A 24,508-nucleotide genomic window follows, 5' to 3' on the forward strand; every position below is an offset into this window, starting at 1 on the left:
ATGGTTCAGTTTAATCACATGAGAAGAGTAAAGGAAGGTCATGGATAGTCTATGTTATCCCAAAGAGATATATGTCTTTGGTGGTCTTAAGTGTTCTTGTTTGCATTTCTATATGTAATAAAACAACACGAGGTTTACAATATAGGACAGAATTCATCTAAACCCAGTTTCCCAAGAATATAGTATTCCAATTGCTTATCAGTATAGTTAAATGAGTAATGCATGTTCCAAATATGACCAGCATGCAAGTCTATTTCTGTTTGAGAAAGCAAAACAGACTGTACAACTGGGATTCAAAGAGATCCCTAGTGAGGTTTTGTTGTTGTTGTTGAGAGCTTTGAATCTGAATAAAACAGTTCCATGCCACATCACATACTGCTCTGGAAAGTTCCTCAGTTTCAAAAGTAGTTTGGCATGTGGCACAGGGGTGGAGGATGCCGCTCTCAAGAAACACAAACACAAAGTCTCCTTGGGCATGGAAAATTAGCTGACAGTATTCTTTGGATCCCAGCGTATATTCACTACTGCTTCAATCAAGGCTACTCCAAATAGGCAGAGAGAAAAAGATAATTCTTTTGGATTTTTGGGAGGGTGGATGGGAATACTCTATGAATACAGAAAAAAAATCAAGTATCTGGGGAAAAGGCACAGGCAGGAAAGAAAATATTTTTTAGCCAGCATTTATTGGACTCCTCATGTGAACCAAACACCAAACAGTCAACATTCAGGTTTTTTTTCCCTTTCCTATGAACCTTACTAGACCTTCCATACAATACAAAAGTAAATGTGACTACTATACTTATAAAGATGAGCAACTGGTTGGTACTGTTTTAATAATTACCAATATCCTGCTGCCATGAGACCTCATTTAAAATTACACACAATATTATATTATTATTTATTTATATAGCACCATCAATGTACATGGTGCTGTACAGAGTAAAACAGTAAATAGTGAGACCCTGCCGCATAGGCTTACATTCTAATAAAACCATAATAAAACAATAAGGAGGGGAAGAGAATGCACCAAACAGGCACTGGGTAGGGTAAAACTAACAGTATAAAGTCAGAACAAAATCTTCTCTTAAAGCCATTCAAAGTGGTGGCCATCACTTCATCTTGTGGAAGTGAATTCCATAGTTTAACTGTGCATGATGTGACAAAGTACTTCCTTTTATCTGTCCTAAATCTCCTATCATATTTAGCCCGATCAAGAAGTTCCTCACCGACTCATATAACGACTATTTTCATGTTCCTTTTTCATGGTTTGTGCTCACTTTATAGTGTTCATGCACCCCAAAAGAAAAATATCAAAAGATGGTAACCCAAGTGAATTGCACATGTCAAGAGGACATTAAAGAATATTTTCTGAAGAGAGATTGGATCCAGGTTTGAGCTGGATCAACTGTGCTGGTGGAAGTGGACTTCCCTACTTCCCCTCCTAACAGCAGCCCCTCCAGCCCCTTAAAATGCTATACAGAGTCATGTAAAAGCAAAGCTTTACATTCAAAGTTTAAAAAAACAAATAAAAAGAAAACAAGAAATCAACCATTATGAAACTCATTTTCAAATCCTCCAAGTTTGGGTTCCCAGATAGCTCCAAATCTTCCACACCGAACACTAAATGTGGATTAGATACAACTTTCACATTTAAGTTCCAAATGTCTGCTGTTGCTCTGCCAAATCTATCTTTGGCCCACTACGAAGAGGAAGACAATATTTCATTATGTACTCAAGAGTTCTAAGTACTTAGTCATCACTTCTCACTAATCTTTCCAGTTTTAATTAAATTCCTTGCACCCAAATTGACCTGGTAAAGTATGGAATGTGACCAGAACCAAACCCTAACACTATTGCTACAGGTTTCTGAATATATTTTCACAGAAATTATGGCAGCTTTGCAAATAACCCTACAAAAGTTACTAGCCTTTTGGGGTCTTGCAAAGGAGGAAAGTAGAGCTCCGCTGCTCCTCCAGCAACCCACTTGATTTCTATGCTCTGCCCCTCCTCTGCCAATCCACCCACCTACATACAATTCCTCATGGCCACCAAGTGAGTGTTACAATAAAAGGCTGAATTAGGGACTTAGGTATTCTATTATTGTTCCCAATGCTGTTATTTTTTCCAAATATTATTTACACAAACAGAATATCCATATAATGAAAAATGTGCACATTGCGTTTAGATACTAGCACATGTTTGTTATGTGCATTTCCCCCCACAAGCAGTTTCAGTTAAAAAAAATGCCTGTGCTTTCTTCACAGATGTAATATTTAAACTCCCCAAAGACAGAGACAAGATACTGGGTTGGATAGATCAAAGGACTTTAGATAGGAACATGAGGCTGTCATATACTGACTGAGTCAGACCATGGGTCCATCTAGCTCAGTACTGTTGACACTGACTGGCAATGGCTCTTCCAGGGTTTCGTGCAGGATTTTTTCCTGCCCTACTTGGAGATGTTGTTGATTGAACCTGGGACCTTCTGCGTGGAAAGCATATGTTCTTCCACTGACCCAGAGCTGTAACTAGTCCAAGACCCATGAGAGCCAATTTAGAGCGGTTAGTAGCCTCGACCATAAAAATCCTGGATTCAAAACCAATGCTCAAGATCACTGCCTCTCAAGACAGTGATTGTGAGAGGCAGAAAAGGTGATAGCCCCACATATAGGATTGGAGGAAGAATGAGAAACACAAGCACAACAATAATAAATATTACAGCGTGCTAGGTGCTGTTCAGAATTGACAAGCCAGCCTGCAAGCAAGTAAACACCACCCCATATTTAAGCAAAACAGATACGGGCAAGACGAGTACGAGATGTACAGTGCATTCTGGCTATTCCCATAGATAAAGGGTGGGATGGAGGAAGAAGAAGACAGGCGCCCTCAGTCCGGGTCAAGCCCTAGTACGCTCGTCTTCCTACGGGAATACCAGGTGGGTCTTTCTAGCCCTCCTCCCCACTCGCCATCCCAGCCTGACCAGCAGCCTCCGCGATGTCTTAGCGCGCGTAAGGAAGCCTTCCGAGCCACACTCATCCCGTCTCCCTCGCCCACCCAGATTCCCCGCACCCCATTCCTCTGCCCCTGAAGCCGGGCTCAGTCCTACTCCGCGAGGGCTCTGGAGGCACCAAGCGGCTAAACACACAAGCCCGCGGAGGCAAGGTCCCCCCTCCACCCCCTGGGGAGACTCGCTATGGAAGCCTTGGCTTGCCTTCTCTTACCTCAGGGCACGGCCGCCTCGTGAACGTTCCGGCGAGCCTCTCGGGCAGGCAACGACACCGTACACGACACGAAGCTACCTGTGACCCGGCTGCGGACTCCGGAAAAACAGCGGCGGCAGCAGCAAAAGGTGAGCACCACAGAGCGCGGAGCGCCTAGAGAGAACGCTACCATGGAGGCGGCGGCAGCTAGACTGTCCCCCAGCAACAGCGTACCCGGAGCTCACTGGAAACGGAATTGGTTCACTCTCTAATGCTGTCCGGGTGCTCCCGCTGTTGTGGGTCTCTACAAGGTCACCCACGTGTGGGCGGTGGGAGCCGGCGCGTGTCACTTGGAAGGATGCTGCGTTCGACGGCGGCGATGGCGGTTGTGGCGTTGGTCCCCCCTGGCCTGCCAGGGCGACAGTTGGTGCGGGCGGCTCAAAGCTTATCGTCCGGGTTGCGGCTTTCAGTGCGCGGGGTGGCAGGTCCAAGTAAAAAGGCTCACGGCCTGGTCAAACCCCGCTTCCCGCTGCTGATCCCAGAGGTGGACGAAACGGCCCGGGTAGTCAAGGAGAAGACGAAGCCTTCGCCCCCGCTGCGAAGGTTCATCGCCTGCCCGGAGCTAGCGCGGGCCGTGGTCTCCCGGCTGGAGAAGGGGCGAGGCCCTGAGCTGCAGAAACCCCTCGTGCTGGAAAGCGAGCCAGGTGAGGAGGGCTGGAGGGGCCCCAGGACGCGACGCGCCCCGCCCCCTGGATCTGTCAGGTCGGCTTCGGCCTCCACCACGACGCTGCTGCCCTGCGACCTTATTGGCCACACTCTTAAGAATCTTGCCCTCTTTTAAGAGAAAGCGCCTGGGAGGAACACGGTGCTCTATTCAGTTAAAGTGTTCTTGAAGAGGATCGCTATAATAGTTATACAGTGCTTTGGGGAGTATGCAAACATTATCTCAACTATTGTCAGGGCAGAGGTTTAAACGGGTTTTTTTCGTTCTTGGCTCTGCATCTTGACTAGTATGCTACAGTACTTAGGCTTCCCCTTTCAGGGTTCGGCACTCCATTGTTCTTTTCTCCTTTTGTCTTTCCGTTTCCTCTTCTGAAAGCCCCCCCTCCCCACCGGCCCAGAAAGGTCTGGCTGCTGGTAAATGTAACACTAAAATTAAATAGTGGGTTTGATCCTCTACAAGTTCATAGAAAGTGTGGAGAAACTGAGCATCCAACACCATGGAACACATATCTTGAAAAATGAGTCATTTGAATTGCAAGGACTGAAGAAAAGCATTCAAAATGATGATTGACTTTATACATCATCATACAGCTATCTTTTAAGGTGATCAACAGAGAAATGTCGTTATTAGTTTAAATATCTCCCAGTATGTTTTTATTTTATCATTGGTGATTGCTGGTTTCAAGGGCGAGAAGAATGCTGGTAAAAGCACAAAAGTGTTTTATCAGGTTTGTCAGTATTTTCCCCCAATCATCAACTTTTGAAAAGTTGCCTCTTTAGAAGGCTTTTATCCATATTTTGAATTTTAAACCAGTAATCCAATAATTTGAAGTATCCTATGGCCCTGCCAGACGCTGTCTGGGGGGCATAGAATTGTTCCTGCGATGTCTACTTCATTTATTGATAAAACTTATTAGTCACTTTTCACTGCAAAATAATCGCAAACCAGAGTAATGGTTTGCAAAATATATTCCTTAGCTGTGGTGTATACATTTTACAGATTTCTGGTCCAAGCCACCCTGATAGATTTTAAGAATGCAGAACTTTAGCATTAATAAAAATGCATATGTTATGTTGTTTATTACTGAGAGCCATAGAATCAATGTATAACTTACTTTACATTCTGAGTGGTCAGAATTGAGGGAAAGTTGTAGTTCAGCAACATCTGGAGTGCCACATGTTCTCCATCCCTTTTACTGCTAGTTGCTAAGCCTTAGGAGAGGCATTCCAACCTTTTAGAATGGGAAAGAAAACTGTTCAAAAGCCAGGAAACCAGACAATGGTCAGAAGTGGGGGGGGGGGGGAAGGGGCATGGCTATCTGAAGAAACCTGGAGGGCAAGATTTGGACTTCAGGTGGGCCTGATTTGGCTCCTGGCCCTGAAGCTTCCCACCCCTGCCATAAAGGAACCCCCGTTTTAGCAAACCCAGATGTCTTTTGAAGGTTATGGAAGCACATTCTTTTAATTACAATAGTAGAGGTGGGCAACCTGGGGTCCTCCAGATGTTTTGGCCTACAACTTCCATCAGTTCTAGTTAGCATAGTCAATGATGAGGGTTGATGGGAATTTTAGGCCAAAACATCGGAAGAGCTGCAAGTTGTCCACCCCAATGTATAGTTTTAGAAGGGCTTAGAGAAAGTTTACTTGAAAGCAATTCCCAATGAACTCAGGGGGACTAATTTCTAGGTAAAGTATTCATAGGATTGCAGCTTTAGATTTTTTTTTAACGAGTAAGGAAAATACAAGAAAGTATTTCCTGCTCTTTGAAACTTCACTGCATTTCTTGCAATTGGTTTGCATCTTTATGCTTGTAATGAGGCTTATTACTACAATAATATGTAGTAAGCAAGGTATAAAATCCTTTTGTTGTTACTATTTATTCCAGGTATTTATACACTCCTTTTCAGGCAGACCTCACAAAGTGATTTATATAAAAACTTTAAAACAACTATGCAGCAAGACAGAAGACAAACAAGGATTTGTCTTGAAAAAGCTGTTTTTACTGCTTCTCCCCTCAGGGCAAGATAGTTCTTTGAAGGCAGGTGGGGAAGGGAAGGGCCACCATTGGGAGCTGGATGGCAGTAGTGCCCCAAGCTGTTTCTCATCCTCCCTTCCTCAGTGCATGATGATTCTTAGTAAAATAAATGAGCAGTTTAACATTTTTACCTCAGAGTGCAGAAAAGGGCAACTAAAATGATTAAGGCAGCTGGAGCATCTCCCCTATGAGGGAAGGTTACAACACCTGGGATTGTTCAGCTTGGAAAAAAAGGCTGAGGAGAGACAAGATAGAGGTGTACAAAATCATGCATGGTGTGGAGAATGTGGATAGGGAGATATTTTTCTCCCTCTCCTATAATACTAGAATCTGGGGCCATCCCATGAAGATGATTGGCGGGAGATTCAGGACAGATAAAAGGAAGTGCTTCTTCACATAGCACATAGTTAAACTCTGGAATTCACTACCACAAGATGTAGTGATGGCCGCCAATTTGGATGGCTTTAAAAGGGGTTGGATACATTCTAGATGGGGAAGGCTATCAGTGGCTACTAATCCTGATGGCTAAGTACAACCTCCAGTATCAGAGGCAGTAAGCCTGTAAACACCAGTTGCTGGGGAACACATGTGGGAGGGTGCTATTGCACTACGTCCTGCTTGTGAGTTCCCTGGTTGACAGCTGGCTAGCCATTGTGTGAACAGAGTGCTGGACTAGATGGACCCTCGGTCTGATCCAACAAGGCTCTTATGTTCTTAGGGTAAAGTGTAAAACTCTGGCTGTTTTTTTAGGTCCTGGAATCTTGACCCGAACACTGCTCAATGCTGGTGCCCGTGTGATAGCTCTGGAGAGTAATAACACCTTTATTCCTAATTTAGAGGTGGGTATCCTTGTTTTATTTAATTGATCATAGATGGTTGAAAATTGTAGTTAAACAAGACGATAAGGTCCCAGGATAACCCCCAGCATCTCCAGTTAAAGGATCTTGGGTAGCAGGGCTGAAAAATCACTGCCTTAGACTTTGGAGAGTTGCTCCCAGTCTGCATAGACAGTAGGCTATAAGGGCTGACTCAGAAAAAAATAACTTCAGATGTTAATATGATATAATCTAATTGTTTGTTTGCATTTAGTCTCTAAAGAAGAAAGTAGATGGCCAACTAGAAGTGTTGCATTGTGATTTCTTCAGATTGGACCCTGTGAGTGCTGGATTAATGAGGCCACCTTTGATGTATTCTGAGAGGCTTTTTGAGAACTTGGGCATCTTGCCTGTTCCTTGGACAGCAGGTAAATTAGAACTTCTGCTTGCAAATTCTGGATAATCAAAGGGCTTGGGGTGGATTATATTCTGATAAAAGTTCATAAATTAGACTACCATTGGTATAAAAACAGCAACAACTAAATGCAATGTAAAATGACACTGGTTAAAATGTCTTCTCGTGTTTATAAAAGTTTTTGTTTCTTTTTTGGAAAACAGAATCCTTCATGGCTTTCCTAAAAACACTATGTCCAAAATGAGGCTTCCACAGCTGCCTTGGGAGCTGTTCTGATTGGAAGGTGGTCTGTAAATATAAAAATAATTGGTGTCACCATGATGAAAACACTGTCCCCTGTGGTTTGGCAACTGAGGCCTTAGCTAGACCTAAGGTTTATCTCGGGATCGTCCCCAGGATAAATCTTAGGTCTAGCTAAAGCCTGAATCTCTGGTAGAGCAGACTGGTTCACATGACTTGTCACTCTTATCAAGGGTTGTTTAACACCCCCATATGCCATGTCATGTGCCATGTCATGTGCCAAGCAACATTTTCAATATACTGATCAGTGAGTTGCTGTATCAAGCAAACTTGGCCACCATGGATTATTTGAGGCTTAAACAATCCTCGCATAACCTATTACAGACTTTATCCTCATATAACCCATGTTGGCTAGGTTTACATGATCGTTGCCCGTGCTGCAGCTCATTGGGGGTTAAACAAGCCCCAATGAGTCCAGTTTCTCATGAGAACTGAGTCAACATCTCTAGAGGTGCTAACGTAGCCTTCTCCAACCTGGTGCCCTCCAGAAGTTTTGGACTTCAGCTTCTATCAGCCCCAGCCAGCATGACCAGTGTTCAGAATGCTGGGAATTGCAGCCCAAAACATCTGGAGAGCAACAGGATGGCAAGGGCCGCTCTGTGAAGATGATTCACATGAAAGGAGGCATAAATAAGCAGAATTCAAGGCGTATTAATGAAGAGTGGAATATTTTAGTACCAATTTTGTTGTTGCTGTCTTATTCATTTCAGTATGATCATTTTATCTAATTCAGTATTAGATTTGGTGAGATAATGCCATACATACATGCTATAATTTTCATACATCTTGGTGCATTTTCAAAACAGATATTCCTCTAAAAGTGATTGGAATTGTTCCACAAAAAAGGGAAAGGAATCTCCTTTGGAAGCTTATCTATGACTTATATGAACGCAGTTCTATATATAAATATGGAAGAATAGAACTGAACCTATTTGTCAGTGAAAAGGAGTACAAGGTATTTATGTACATTTAAGTTTGATAATAGCTATTGCTGTGTTTTTTTAATTAATTTACATTTAAATGCTATTGGTATGTTGTTTATGTATTAATTTTTTGGCTTAGATTTGTAATCTAAAAACACTTTTTGTGCTGTAAAGAAATCACTTTATTGATAACTATTTTGTAAGCTGCTTTGAGGGGTTTTTTGGATGAAAGGTGTTGCAGGAATTAACTCTAACCTACTCTAACCAAATTGCTTTGGCAGTAGAGAATTAGCAATTAGGCATTATAGAATCATAGAATAGTAGAGTTGGAAGGGGCCTATAAGGCCATCGAGTCCAATCCTCTGCTCAATGCAGGAATCCACCCTAAAGCATACCTGACAGATGGTTGTCCAGCTGCCTCTTGAATGCCTCTAGTGTGGGAGAGCCCACAACCTCCCTAGGTAACTGGTTCCATTGTCATACTGCTCTAACAATCAGGAAGTTTTTCCTGATGTCCAGCTGGAATCTGGCTTCCTTTAACTTCAGCCCATTATTCCGTGTCCTGCACTCTGGGATGATCGAGAAGAGATCTTGGCCCTCCTCTGTGTGACAAAGTATTACACAGTCAAGGAATAGATAGCAAATGCAGATTCTTTATTTTAGTGAAACGTTAGGTAAAATCTAACCATGTACATCTACCAAGTGAATAGACACCATTGATGGAATGGGTCCCCCCTACCCTATGAAACTCCCTGTGCATCCCTAAAAAATGCTCTGACGATCTGGAAAACCTTCCAGAGCAGATTAGGGGAGAGTAGTGGGAAAATCCCATTGTGCAAGTGAAAATCCGTTTGTATAACCCTCTCTCTGTTGACAAGGCAGCGGGCAATAGGGTCTGTGCTTCCAAGTGCATGCTGATGATGTCATTGTCAGTCTGAGGGAGCCCATGATGGAGAATGGGGGCCAGCAGGGAGGATAAGGGCAGCAGGGAGGATGGGCAGCAGCAGCTGGCGAGGGGCTTGTGCACCGTGGTGAGGGGCGGCTCAGTTGCTGGGATACCGCAGAGAGGTACTCTGGGTCTCTTTTTGCCCTGCCCATCCCCTCCTTAAAGATGACTAAGTCACAGAAATATTTATTTATCAAATAAATGTGATAAATGTTATCCAGGGACCCAAGCAACACCAAGTACATCAGCTAGTTACTCATATAAGAAAAATATTGGTTGCAGTCTTTAAACAATTTGTTTGTTCTTTCATAAAATGCCATTGGTCAGTATCATTTCTAAAGGGAGATACTGGGTCTAGCTGAAAGCCCTTATTCTACTTTTGTTTGTGTGTTATAGCTCAGAGGAATAATAAGGAAATGTACTATACAAATATTCATAAATCTCTTCGTATTCTGGAGTTAATCCCTTGTACTGAATGCACTGCTAAGTAATTTCTTGTTCTTGACATTTTCTGCATTTTTTTTGTAATGCAGGCATTTAGATCTGTTGTGATGTCTTTTTCAAGAGGTTTATAAGTCTTTACATCACTTAGGACGTTGTGGTGCTATACTATACTGACTACATCTCTGAAGGCCTTAGACAACTAAGCAGTGTAAAGCCTTATGAACCTCTTATACAAAATCCATAGAAAACTTGAAGATCCAGAAATTATTCAGCAGTGCCTTAGTTGGCCTTCTGATTAACCCAAATTCGGCTTCAGGTAGATTTTACTTGTTGCCTAAGATTCATAAACCCTACAATCCAGGACGTCCAATACAGCCACAGAAAAGTTATCTACTGTCTATATATTGAATTAGCACTACAAAACCTAGTAAATAATCAACCATCGTTTTTTAAAGATACTAATGATTTTTAAAAACTGAAAATTGAAGTATGAACAAAGAATACACGTTCAATAACGTGGGGAGCTGCAGTGGGTAGAGAGAATCAATTCCGCTAGTGGTATCCATTATGCTGGTGGATGGACACTGTTGGATTCAACTTCCTGTATCTTAAAATTATAGCAACTGTTCTGGAAGAAAGAGAACAGTTGTAAAAAAAATATTACAATTGAGTTGTACAATTTCATAGCTCAACATATGACTGTAATTGCAACATTTCTGTTGTGTCTAATATGACCTCTGACAGTCTACAGATGAAGTGAGATTTCTGTCTTGATACAACTTTTAGATGCTACTTGGAACTTACTGCCTTAATCAAGCTTTTGGGTTTCTATTCATAGAGTTTTCATGATAAAATCAGAAATGTTGTATAAAATATAACTGCTGCTTTTGTCTGCCAGACTCTTGTTGCAAAACCTGGAGAATCAAGAATTTATCAAGCACTAAGTGTAATTTACCAAACAGCCTGTGATATTCAGCTTCTGCATATGGTGAGTGTTTAGTACATGTAGACCATGTTCATACGTAACGACCAAGCATGCTGCCCCTCCACCCTGTTCACTGCTTCCACTTTGGATCTGGTTTAGAAAACCCAAAAACAAATTATAGGTTAAAACTCTGGGTTGTTTCTCCTCTCAATAACCTGGAGTTCCAGGTTTGCATGTCACGTCAAACAACCCAAGAATGGGGCGTTCTTGGGTTGTTTTCTAAATTGGATACAAAGCAGAAGCAGCAAGCAGGTGGGAGGCAGCACGCTTCCGCACAGCCCCAACAAACTATGGATAAACTATGGCCCGATTCAAAGTGCTGGTACTAACATTCAAAGCCCTAAATGGCTTGGGGCCAGGTTATTTGAAGGAACGGCTCCTCCCATATGTGCCTGCCCGGACCTTAAGATCATCCATAGGGGTCCTTCTCCGTGAGCCCCTGCCAAAGGAAGTGAGGCAGGTGGCTACTAGGAGGAGGGCTTTCCCGGCTGTGGAACGAGCTCCCCAGAGAGGTTCGCTTGGCGCCTACATTGTTTTCCTTTCGTCGCCAGCTGAAGACCTTTTTATTTTCTCAGTATTTTAACATCTAATTTAATTTTAATTTAAACTCTGCTGTTTTAATCTCATATTTTAACCTATATCAATTTTTGTTGTGTGGTTTTATCCTGGTTGAACTTTGTGTTTTTAAATTGTTGCTTGTTTTCTTATGCTCTTCATGGTTTTAATTTTTGTGAACCGCCCAGAGAGCTTCGGCTATTGGACGAAGAAATGAAATAAATAAATAAACAACTTATTTATTGTTTACTTAACAATAAATGAAATAAATAAATAAATGAAATAAATGAAATAAATAAATAAATGAAATAAATAAATAAGTAAACAACTTACAGGTTGTCATTATGTGCAAACTGAGCCACAATGTATTATTTGTTTATTTATTTAAAGTACCTTTCTCCAGCTCCTCATCCAAAAAGGATCCCCGAGCACCTTACATATAATGAGTAAAGCAAGATAATCCTTGCTTGCAGGTTTACAATCTAAAAAGATATCACACATGGGAAGGAAGTGGGGAAGGGGTAATGTAAGTCTTTCAGCAGAGCTGAAAGAATGACCCTACCTCCCCTCTCATCTCTCTCAATACTGCCTGCTGGAATGGCTGCTGGTAGTAACGATTTATAATACAAACTTAATAGCCTTATGGCATTTTATGGTAATTTGATACAAAAATATTTTGGACATGGTGCTCAAAAGATTTAGATGCACAAAGTAAATTAATATTTCTATTGTCCCAAGTGCAAGCTTAAGACTTGGCTGGGATTTACACCTCTTTCCACCATGTGCAAATAGGAAGTGCTTCCTCCTGCTCATGGGTGGGAACCGTTTTCAGCCCAAGACATTGGGGGCCATATGCCAGCAGTGGGCAGGGTTACTGGCATGCACCCTCCCTCACACGCACACACTCTCATGTGCCATACTGACATCCTTTCTCACACAGTCTCTCTCTCTCCCTTTTCTCAGCCCAACCTCCTCAGCTTGATACATTCAGATCAGCTGAGGGGGGCAGGGGAGAAGAGATTTCTCCTGACCAGCACTTAGAGACTCTGTTAGTGCCGAGCAGGAAAAAGGACTTATTTCCAGTCAGCTGCTGGGGGCCTGGGGAGAGGGTGCAGAGCTTGGCAAAGAAGCTTGTTGGCTGGATTTGGCCGTTGGGCCATAGTTTCCCAATGCATGCTTCAGGGGATGCTGCTCAGAGGGCCTTGTGACCTTGCTGGAATGCTGCTCAGAGGGCGTGAAACTTGACACAGCAAGGGGAGTAGCTCTTATATAAGAGGATGCTTACCTGCAGTGCTTTAGATCCCACTCTTTGCCATAATTTCTCAAGTAGTTAATTTGTCTTTTCCTTAGCACTTGCTCCAGAATAGAAGTGCTTACATTCTTAGACTAGGATCCAAAAGCTGCATAAGATGTGATCTGATAACCACAAACCTTGTTGGGAGGGCTTTGGGTTGCCCTGAAAGTTGGGGGAACTTTCAGAAGGGAAAATGGGATGCTGCTTTGTACATGTGTATAAACGCGTTGCCAAAACCATTTTTGAACTAATATTCATTATGCTGCCTGCATATTTTACTTCAACTGTTATTTCAGTGTTTCTCCCAAATCTATGTATGGCTTCCAAAACCTTACCTAAGTTCCATTGTTGTTCCCTTTCTTCTAGGAGCCTTGGTCTTCATTTTTAACTAATTCAAGAAATGGTGGACTTTCCATCCCAAAAAGTGTGGTAAGCTTACATTCCTGAATGCTAAAGCAAATGCAGTGATAATACTTCAGTTCAATACTTGCATCTTTAAAAGAAACATTTAATCCATACCAATACACTTGAGTAGGAAAATTCTCTAATTCATGGAACACTACACTGGCAAGGTTGGAAATCCAGTTGTTTATCATGATGCAGAACATAAAGTGGATAATTCAAGATGCATTAAACTCCCTCTTTCCAGAGACAGATAGATGTTATGAATGCCCAGAGCCAAAGCATGACTTTAAATTGTCAGACCATTATTTTAGCAAGAGGCCGAAAGACTCATTTGACTACGCACTTAGTATAGCAATCAACTTTCAGTCCCAAAGTGCTTTTTGCATAAGCCAAATCTAAATAGGTAGGACAGGTGCCAATAACACTTTGAAAATCTAGATTGCAAAACTTGCTTCATTGCTTTAGTTATGCAATAACTCTCACTTTCACTGTCATAGAATGTGGGGAACAGACCATTCCAACACACCATGCCTTCATATGGACACATCAATTTAGGGGATTAATGTTGTGAGAGCTTCGACTATTGGGCTGTATAAAAATGTAATAAATAAATAAATAAATAATCAGTTTTATGCAGTGAAGCAATTCTTTGTTCAAATGTTTTCAGGTTAGAGTGTAGTAATTAAAGAAAAAAAAGCTTATGAAAAGATTGCGGAGTCAACTTCCCTCTCCAGAAGAATATTTGCTGAAATATACATTAATTAAATTGTTGAATTAAAATGTCCGTAATTCTTTTGTTTTTCATGTAGTTGCTGCAGAATGACCACTTATGCTTAGTTCAGCTGACACCCCGGAAGGATTTATTTACAGAGAGCTTGACAACCATGAATTCAAGCATATTTATTGTGATGGTAAAACAATGTCTTGCTAAATGCAAGACTAAACTTATAGATAAACTAAAGTAAGTAAAAGCCATTTTCATCACTTGACAACCAGAATAAAGCAGTTGTTTAAATCTAAATAATGGTATTGTTCATGGGTGATGGCAAGATAACTGACTATAAATGCATAGTAGCTCCTCAGTAACATGGAGACCCTCACTTCAATTTAAGCAAGGTGCTGCAGCCACATATTTAAGGTGGCTTTGCTGCAGCATTCCAGAGCCTAACTATCGTTCTTGGCAGCTACACCAGCCATTCCTTCAAAACAAAATGGATTCCAAAGCAGTGTTTAATAAATCCAAAGACACAAAGCACAAATGTACTGACAGTCAGCGTCTGAAGTTCTTCTGTAACAGTATGCAGAATATACTTTATTTTACAACACTGTACATCTTCAAGTAGAAGGTTGGCAGTATGCGACGTTTGGTTATAACTGTGAGGTTTGTGGCTGCTGGGTACCGGAGTATAGTGACTGGGATCCAAAGAGTACAAGCTTATATTTTTAACAGCAGCCCCCCACCCCCGCCTCCAAGTTCCATGCTTGAAAAAAGCTGCTTCTGTTTCAAAACCCAGGTTATGTGCTATGAGAAGCTGCTGTTTGAAAAGCACAAGGCCAAAGCCATTTGGGCTTGTAGAACTAGTTATTTATTGCTTTGGTTCCTGAACAACCACCAGATCCAGTAATCTATGTTAGGCATGCACAGTGGGACTGTTTACTTTGAACAGCAGGTCACCCTGCATTATCAAAACCTGCCTTTCAAACGGCCTTCAGTATCAGTCATGAGAGATTGCTGCTTGATAAACAGACATTTTCCATGAGGTTTTCTGTTTAGATATTGGCCAGTTATGTTTTAGTTATGTCTTCAAAAGTATCCTGGAAACAGGCTGTGGTGAATTGTGTATCTGCCCAGACCCTAAGATCATTTTCAGGGGTCCTTCTCTGGGGGGCCCTGCTAAAGAAAGCGAGATGTGTGGCTACCAGGAAGAGGGCCTTTTCTGTTGTGGAAAGAGCTCCCTAGACAGGTTCACCTGGTGCCTGTGTTGTACTACTTTCCATAAAAGGCAGAAGCAAAGGGGTGAATACAGAGATATGGTTTATTAAAAAAATAATTACCAAGCATAGGAGACTGTGGGTCCAAATGAGAACTGATATCTCATTTTTGTTTGAATTACCCTGAGGAAGAACCTCAGGGTCCGAAATGCATTGGTAATTATTTTTAATAAATCACATCTCCATTTTCACCCCTTTGCCTCTGGCTTTTTAAGCTTCCTTCTTGGGGTGCCTTCCTTTTTGGCTTTTGTACTACTTTCCATGCCAGGTGAAGACCTTTTTAATTTCCCAGCGTTTTAGCGTTCTTGTCTTTTAGCTCTGCTATTTTAAATCTTTGCATTGCTGCTAGGTTTTATTGTGGTTTTACTGTAGTTTTAAGTTTTTATATTTTATAATTGTTTTAAGCTGAACCTTGAGGATTTAATTTTTCTAAACCACCCAGAGAGCTTCAGCTATGGGGGCAGTATAGAAATGTAAGAAATAAACTTGCACACTGAAACAGTGATGGAATCCCAGAGTTTCATGACAGTAATGTATGAAACGGTATCATATACTTACTTTAGCAGGAAAGTTTATCTCATTCTAACCAAGTTTACAAGCTAGGAAGTGGGATCTTGCAGTAAAATTGTCTCAATGTGGAATGCTTCTGTTCAGGGTTCTGGACCCTTCATTGTATTCCCCCTCCCCCTGGTTTTATCCTGTTGCCCCTCAACAGTCAGCATTTTCTGTCCACTGAGCATGCTCAGCTGTCATCATTAGCCAGGAAGTGACCTATCCAGATAATGAGATGGTTTTATCTACACTTTTGATCTCATTCACTAGCCACTGCATTATGTTTCCCCTCCTGTCTTCGGGGGTTTTCTCCCAAGAACTCCATCCCATACCCTTCTATCCAGTTGTCAGTTTTTTCCTGTCTGTCAAGATTCCATGTCACGAAGTTATCACTGGTATGGTTTTGATTATATTTGTACAAGCCTAGGAAATCTTGCCTCAATATTATTTATTTAAAGTACTTCTATACCACTTGATATTATAAAATCTCTAAGCGATTTACCTAAAATATAATATAAAAACCAATGTAAAAACAATAGTAAATAAATGTAAAAGTTACAAAAAAAGTAAAACAGAGCAGTGTGATTATAAGTTGACAAAAGCCTAAATAAATAGGTGCAACTTCAACAGGTGTCTAAAATTCGCCAGTTTCTGCTTCATGGACCACATGTGGGAGACCGTTTCAAAGGGTGGGTGTTGCTACCAAGAAGGCCCACATATTGTTCATTACTTGATATGCTTTTAGAAGGAATTATATGCAAAGAAATTAAACCTGAAGAGATTTATGATAGTTTGGGTTTGAAAATCATATGTGAAATCTACATGGTACTACAGTGACAAACTTCAGAAACATATATAGACATTTGAGCTCTTTCCTCATTATTTTGATAATAGTTTCCTTGTGATAGAATTGTATACAGAAGTTGTTTTAATAAGTTATTGCATCTTTTTGTAGAATCATTTTTCTTAACTACTTCATTGTGACTGTTTTTTCAATGTCTCTTTTTTCAGTTTATGGAGTTCCGAGAGCGGGAAGAAACTGTTGAGACAGTTAGAGATACCAGAAAACATTACAACGGGTAGTTTATATCCAGAACAGTACAAAGCGCTTTTTGAGATTATGACACAATCTAATGAATTTGACCAAAGCTGGCTGTATGAGAACGATTCCTTAGACGATATCAGCATAAATATTTAAAATGAAGCCTGTTTACGTTGGAACAGTTTCTTTGTGACTTGGAATGTAATACAAAGGATAAAGTGGCCTGAAATCTCTTTATTGTTGAAGATAATTTCTATCCAAATTATGATGATGACAGCTCTTGGAAATCCAACATTTTATAGATGCAAGCAAAAGCAAGATGATGGTTCCTGCATGGAACATTTTGAAGTTTCTGTATCTTCTAAGATGGAAAGGCACAATTTTGTCTTCCCCCTAAACGCTGTAGTGAGTGAACTCCTGTTTTTAACTGTTGGATTGTACCTGAGCTGCATTGGGAAAACATGTCAAATATGTCATGCTTTGCGGATCGTTTCAAAAATAACTGCAGCAATGCTAAAAATGGGTGTGCAAGAACCATTTTTTAGAAAAATAGGTACTCTAAATCAATTTTTCCCAAAGCAACAATGAACAAAAGAAACAGGAGGCAAAAACAGCGAGGAAAAGTGCATTTCTGGTTTAAAGATTTGTTTTCAGATCCTTGAGTAATCTGCTCAAAACATAGTAAGATGTCTGCACACAAATATGTATATAGTGTAACTTTATATATAATATAAAGTGAATATACCTCAATTATCCTGTTTTTTGATCAGGACTCTAACTGCAATGTAAATGTATGAGTTTTGTCTCATCACAAAACTCTTCCTAATGTATAAAAATGTAAATATTTGTATTAAAAATGCAATAAAAATATTTCTATCTATTTTTTATAACTTATATATTATATTTTATACTGCCCAATAGCTGAGGCTCTCTGGGCAATTTACAATTAAAAATATAACGTATAACAAGTCAAGATTTAAAACTTTAAAAATATAATATAAAACCAAAATAAATTATAATCCAGGGAAAGCCTGTCTGAAAAGTTGTTTTCAGGAGGCGTTTAAAGGATGTTACGTTTTCCGCCTCCCGAACCACGAGGGAGGGTGAGCGCCGCTACAGAGAAGGCCTGCCGTCGAGATTCTTCCTGGTGACATTCTGTTCATTTTGAAATGACAAGCAAGACCTCTTCTGACAATCATAAATGTCATCTGGGAGGGAGTCTGCTAGGTATCCTGGTTCCAAGTTGTTCAGGGCTTTAAAAGATAATAACATAATCTTGTATGTGGCTCGGTAGCTAACAGGCAGCCAGTGCAGTTCTTTTAACACAGGTCTGATATGGGCAGAGCTAGGTGTCCCCGTGAGCACCCTAGCTGCTGCGTTCTGCACAAGCTGCAGCTTCCAAAGCACACACATCCAGGAACAGCTGTAAATGGCATACCAAACGAAGTTGATAATGGGCGCTCTGGGCTACCTGGGTCTTCAGTGACAGATGGATGCAGGAGCACCTCCAAACTATGGACCTGCTCCTAAAGGGGGAGTGCAACCCCATCCAGAACAGGTAAACACACCAAACGTCCAGTCAAAATATTAATATTGTACCTGATTTCCTGTGCATCTATATATTTTCTATCTTGGATGTTTGAATTTCTGTTGAATGACAGTATAGAAACTTCTCTAGAGTTGGATTCAGAGAAATGTGCGTGGTGTCTGAGTGAAGTTGACTTTTCTTCCTCATGCTCTCTCCAGCTACCCTAGCATCTTCTGAAGGTTGGGGGCTCTTGCTGTGTGGAGTGGATTGTGCAAGAAGAAGGGGGATCAGCCCCCTGCATCACTGGTCCCCCCCCCCATGCTCAGAAGATGTTTTGGGGAGAGTGCCAGAAGAAAGAGAGAATAGAAAGCCACCTTTTACTAGCCCCATTCCAAGTGCATTTCTCTCGACCCAACCCATAATACATACATACCCAGAATTTATTGAGCAGCTTTGACTTGCAGAAGGAAGAAAATTCTACCTCTCTGGAGATGCTGTTTGCACGGTTGAGGAAGTAATGCAATAAAGTCAGAGATGGATGTATGGCAAACGTGGGAAAATACCAAAATGGAAGAATTTGAAATAACTCCTGCCATAGTAATTATGTTGCTGGAACGTGGACTTATGTTGTTAGAAGTAGTTGGAAAAATCTACTTTATTTAAAGTGGCTTGGATCCGGACTAAACCTCGTTTCAAGAATGGAGCAGATCATCAGAGGTCACAGAAGGGAGCTCTACTGATCTGCCCTGTTCTGGAAAATAGTAAAGGCAAACTAGACATCTCTCATGTGCAGAACAAGCTATCACTCCAAATCACAATCTGCTTATATTTTAATCTCAACACTGCTTTGGGGTTAAAAAGCAGTATATAAACTTTCTAACACGAATCCTGTAGATATAATTTGATACTTCATTTCAAATATCGGTGCTTCAACATACTCTATTTGTGTGGAAACAAAATATATCATCCTAATGCTTCTGGGGACACACTGTAAGTACACATTGTACTTTCTGCTGGACATTAACAATCAGATCTGAGTAGGTTGTCTAGCTAATTGCAATTAAGTACTGAGCTATACCTGACTTGATGAATCACATCAATAGTACCATAACTGTTTTCTTTGGGGGGTTTGAGTGAGAAAGATTGGGTGATATACAGCAGAACTGCCTATTATAATTAATTTTTAATTTTACAATACAGCTAAGTTGCTTAGAAAACTTTGATGTCTGACTGTTTCATTATTTAATGAGAGACAGTTTTCCTTTGAGAATAAGGACTCATATTGTATGACAAAGTAGAATCAATTACCTGTAGCAAACACAACTCTTAGCAATATGATCTCATTTGTGTCCTATACAATGTCATGCCAGTAAGCCACAAAAGAATACTGTACAGAGCCACAGTGAGCTTGCTTATTATTAAAGGACAGATGGAAATCTAAGACACTACACTGAGCAGCTAGAGATACTTACTAAAATATGCGGAGACTGAAACTCCATAAAAATATGAACCTGAAATACTTCTAACTTCACCCAAGTATAATTTTTTTCTGTATAATAATTTTAAAAAATGATTTATGTTCAGAGCTAAGACAGAAATATTTGTTTAAAAAGAGCTTATTTTAAGTATCACCTTTTGTAGACTACAATTGTTTTTTTAAAAAGATTGATATATCAATCAAGTTCACCTCTGAATATTAATATTTAAATCAAAATGTGGAAAATATTTGAAGAATGAGAAATTATGTTGTGGTGCCACCTAGCTGTTGTTTGGCATATGTGCTAGTTTGTTCTGCTTTTAGGTAAGGAACAACTTTACATTCCATAAAATCTAAGCAACTAATGTAAACATTAACTACGCTTTGGACTTTTCAGGCCAGATACCAACTGTAGGCCACAGTAATCCAAGATAATAGAACAATATAGCAGTTTAACATTCTTATTTACAGGAAAAATATGAAAACATGCAAAATTTATTATGTTTCTTTTTATCTTGTCCTTCATCCCAGGGGCTCAGGGTAGTGTAAGAAGAGCCATGCAGGATCAGACCAAGGATCCATTTAGTCCAATGTTTTGTTCCTATGGTGCCCAAGTAAATGCCTATGCGAGGTCCACAAGCAGGGCATGGGCACAATAAGTACTCTCCTGCTTGTGTTCCTCACCGGCTGGTACTGAGAGGCATACTGCCTCTGATACTGGAGTTAACTATAGCCATTGATCCATTTTTCCTATATGTATTGACTAATCCCTATTTAAAGCCATCCAAGTTAGTGGGTGTGGCTACATCTTGCAGAAGTTAATTCCATAGCCTAAGTGGGGTGTTCTTATCTGGACAGTATCTTAGATGTATCCCAATTAATGGTGTAGCCAAAGAGAAACCCAAAGGTGTTAATGTTATCAACTGTGGGACAGATGTTTTGAGTTTAGGAATAAATGACATATCATATGCATATAATGTTTTATATTCAGCCACACCATAAATTAATATTGTTGTTTTGCTAAAAGGCATAAGTTGGCATTTCTAAACAAAAAGAATCAAAGGAAAAAGTGGGCATCCTTGCCTAATACATCTGTCTATATTACATGCAGCAACAAGGTGTGTGTGGGGGGAAATCAAAGGGGAAAAAAATCTATTCTAAAACAATGTTGATGGACAAATGAGAAAAATGTGTACTCGTGGTCTTCAGGATGAAGGATTCCCTATATGTTTATCAATCCTTGTTCTGGCATGTATGCCCTAAACATTTTCCTGACAGTAGACTGAGCTTACATGGGGAAATGGAGAGGGTGTTCTTGTGTAATATTGGGTCCATAATAACATTGTATTAATGTCAGTCATATTCACTTCATTCTAACCAGGGAATCTACCTCAATCAGCTAATATTAGAGGGGTGGGTGGAAGAAATAGAGGCTAGTATAATAGTAGTTCTAATAAAACAAATAGGTGGGGTGGGGTCAGACAATGTATTGCAGAACTCTGTAGCACAGGGTTGGGAAACGTGCCCCCCCATAATGGATTGCAACTCCCATCATCTCTCACCATTGGCTAGGGCCCTGGAGGACCACACGTTCCCCACCCTTGTTGTAACTCTCCCACCCTCCATAACAAGCAGAAGGCTAACATTATCAAGGGGGTGATCTTGTTAGGGTGGGTCAAAAGACCCCCATCAAAAGACCCGCTTTCTGTGGGAAAAGTGTACACCAAGCACTCAGGCCTCTGCGCACCCAGACTCCTCTCTTTCCCCTTTCATTAATACAGAGTCATCGGAAATGCAGTTAGCGAGTTGCTCAAGGTTGCACTGCACTTTCTAAGAGCAAGTCCCTAATCTGCCTGGTCAAGGGTAAAAACTTCCTAAACCACAGCTACCAGGGCCTTGGGTCACATGATTTAAGTTTCCATATTTCTAAACACTTCGGCGCACTGCTCCTTATCACAAAGCCCACCCCAATGGTCAGCAGTTAGCTTTGCCTGCCCTTGCATGGGGGGCTTATCTGGTACAGTAAGTTACATAAACATGGCATAGTTGGCACAATATTATGTATTGCTTAGCTGTTAGAAATAGTTTCATTCATGGAAAATGTATAACTCTGCAATCAATAAGGGATGGGAGGAGGGAATGAGCCATGAGCTCATCAGGAGGGGCATGAAATGTTATAAAAGATGTTGGTTGTGGATGATGGGTGGAGAAGCTCGTCTTCGATCTGTCGAGGGTGTTTCCTCCTACACGTGTAGTTCAATAAAATGGTCACTGAATCTGGACTTGTCTGGTTTTCCTGTTCCCTCCCTTCTGGTTGAGGTTTTTACCCTAACAATCTCATAGAATACTTTGAGAATACTTGAGAAAATAATCAGTTAATTATCTGTCAGATATGCATTGGACTTGATGGCCTTATGGGCCCCTTCCACCTCTACTATTCTATGATTCTATGTTCATCCTCTGCTCTCACTCCTCCAACAGAGTGAGTTGGCAGAGGATCTAACATTAGCAAGAAATAATTTGCTATTACTAGCTCTTTAAGGATCTTCAGGCAGACATTATGGTCCCGAGATATCATTCTTGTGCCAGTAAAGGCTTTCCTGGAATCCATTACATCCTTGGCACAGTCAGGAATCCATTACATCCTTGGCATAGTCTTTCAGGGTGCCACCTTGACCAGAAGCTTTCCATCTTTTATTCTCATAACATCCCATTGAATTGGGTTAGACTGAAATTAAGATTAATCTAAGGTTACTCATTGCACTTTGTCTAATTTATTTATTTAGAGTATTTTTATCCTGCACCTCTGCCAAAAAGGCTCCCGGAGCAGCTTACAATCAATCAGTAAAGGAGACACTCTGGTCTAGCCACTATACCATACTGACTTTCAGTTGATGGCATTCTGGCACCATTTTCATGTGCCTCCTTAAAACTGTGTCCACCCTAAAATATATTAAACTTGTATTTCTGCAAAATAGGTTTTTTTCCTTCAGAACAGACCTGTTTGTCTCAAGTTCCACAGACCATAGCGGGACGGTGTAAAAGCCGGAATGGAACGGAACAGGCCGGAACGACCCCATTATATTAAAAAACCATACCAAAAACAGTGGCATGTGTTAGCAACACTTGGGAACAATATTTTCGGACTAAAACCATGCCAATATTATATCACTATTAACCCCAGAACTCCCAAAACAACGTCCGGAACAGAATGGGATGGCCGGAACGGCCACTACTGAACGAGCGATATCAACCAAACTCACCAGTCATGCATAACTCCATGGCAGGGATGCAGGCTGAGCCGGAAGCCGGAGCCGGTTGGGTTTGAGTGAGCTCCGTGGTTTTGCTTACTTAAATTCCTTTTGTGCACGTATTTTCTTTTTCTTCCCACCTTATGTACTTTCAACTACCTTATCTTAATTACTTTATCTCAGGGACTTGTTACCCTGAGCAACTCCCACTGAAAACTGAGATAACCGTTGTTGTTTTTAACGTGTATAAATAATTTTTATTTTGGTGCCTCTGGTGGAAAGGAATTTGAAGGGCTAGCTGCTGCTGACCCTGGAGGTTTTTTGCCTTTTGCTTTTAATACTTTGCTTTTTAATTCTTGGTTCTTTTTAACTTTTTTAACTTTTTAACTTTTTAACTTGAATTTTTACCTTTGATTTTAACCAGCAAGTTTGCTATTCTTTTAATGCGCTGCACTTAATTATTTAATTGCTTAATTGCTAAATTGCTTTACATTGAGCCTAAATACCTCGCAGCTGTTTTTGATCTCCTCAAACTAATCAAACACTGAACAATTACGGCTGTTTTGACAAAGCCCGTGGTTGATTTCGCATTCCAAAGGATAATGAAGTGGCTATCTTCTTTGCTTTGACCTACTCTCTTCTATTCCCTCCTCTTGATTGTTATAGAGGAGGTTGAAATTATCCATCAGCATTACAATAAGTCTCCTGTTCAGAATATTTGAGGGACTAATGTAGAAAATACCAATCTCTGGGAGCAAAAGAAGTATTTCCTTTTTATTAAAATGGTTTCTACAAGAAGTATCTATAGAAGCCAGGCGATGGTGCCAGTCTCTCCCCTTGTCCAAAGGGTATGTAAACGTACCAAACAAACGCAAATCACACAGTTTTGTATCCCTAGTGGGACGAAGGAAAAATATAAGGAGACAAGAGAAGAAATGACTGAGGCTTTGAACTCTTTACCCGATTGTACAGCAGAAATAAACGGATTAGAGGGAGAATGGGAAACACCCATTATGGAGCCGCTGCCTAAAGGCCTTGCTCAAGAGCACCTAAGGCTCGAAAATTGGACCCTGCAAAATCCAACACATTCCCCTGAGATCGCTGAGTTAGAAGACCTACAGTCAAAGGAAATAAATGAGTCAATGAAAGATCAAATGGAGAAGTTAAAAATTGAAATGAAATCAATGACTTTAGAGGGGAAAATAAATAAGTTGGTTGCTGCACAAGAACAGATAAGAAAAGAAAGCCTAACAATAGAAGGTGGGCTTTATATAATAATGAGAGATAGAATTAATTAAAAATTTCATATCTGAATGCAACAATCTTCTAACCACCATTGTGGGAACATACATAAAAGCAGACCCTAAACTAGAAGATGTGGGTTTAGGGAAAGTCTGTAATAAAAACTTAGCACCGAAAAGCAACTCCACATTGAAGAAGGGTGAGAAACAGAAGAAAGTAGAAAAGAAGAAAAATGTAGTTCAAGTAAAGAAAAGTAAAAATAAAAAGACCCCAAAGATACAACGTTATAATAAAAAGGATCTTGAAAGGTTATGCAAACTACTGGTCCCTCCACCAAGTAACAAAATGAAGATAAAGACCAAGAAGCAAACTAAACAGGGATCA

The 24,508-nt window shown here is 40.6% G+C and overlaps 2 protein-coding genes across 2 annotated transcripts in view; one reads left to right on the plus strand and one right to left on the minus strand.

The window, feature by feature from the left end:
• Window positions 1–3,364, minus strand: part of CNST (consortin, connexin sorting protein) — a 49,080-nt gene extending 45,716 nt beyond the window's left edge. The window contains exon 1 of the mRNA XM_063124308.1: window positions 3,222–3,364. The gene's annotated coding sequence lies outside the window, so the exon portion shown is untranslated. The remainder of the gene's footprint in view (window positions 1–3,221) is intronic.
• Window positions 3,365–3,497: 133 nt separating this feature from the next.
• On the plus strand, window positions 3,498–17,506 carry TFB2M (transcription factor B2, mitochondrial). Its single transcript, XM_063124309.1, has 8 exons — window positions 3,498–3,904; window positions 6,709–6,797; window positions 7,048–7,201; window positions 8,295–8,443; window positions 10,700–10,789; window positions 13,002–13,064; window positions 13,850–14,001; window positions 16,596–17,506. Exons 1-8 carry the CDS (start codon window positions 3,559–3,561, stop codon window positions 16,780–16,782), a joined length of 1,230 nt encoding a protein of 409 aa, XP_062980379.1. The 5' UTR covers window positions 3,498–3,558; the 3' UTR covers window positions 16,783–17,506.
• The last annotated feature ends 7,002 nt before the right edge of the window (window positions 17,507–24,508 follow it).

Source organism: Elgaria multicarinata, chromosome 4 (assembly GCF_023053635.1).
Source record: "Elgaria multicarinata webbii isolate HBS135686 ecotype San Diego chromosome 4, rElgMul1.1.pri, whole genome shotgun sequence".
Lineage (NCBI taxonomy): Eukaryota > Metazoa > Chordata > Lepidosauria > Squamata > Anguidae > Elgaria > Elgaria multicarinata.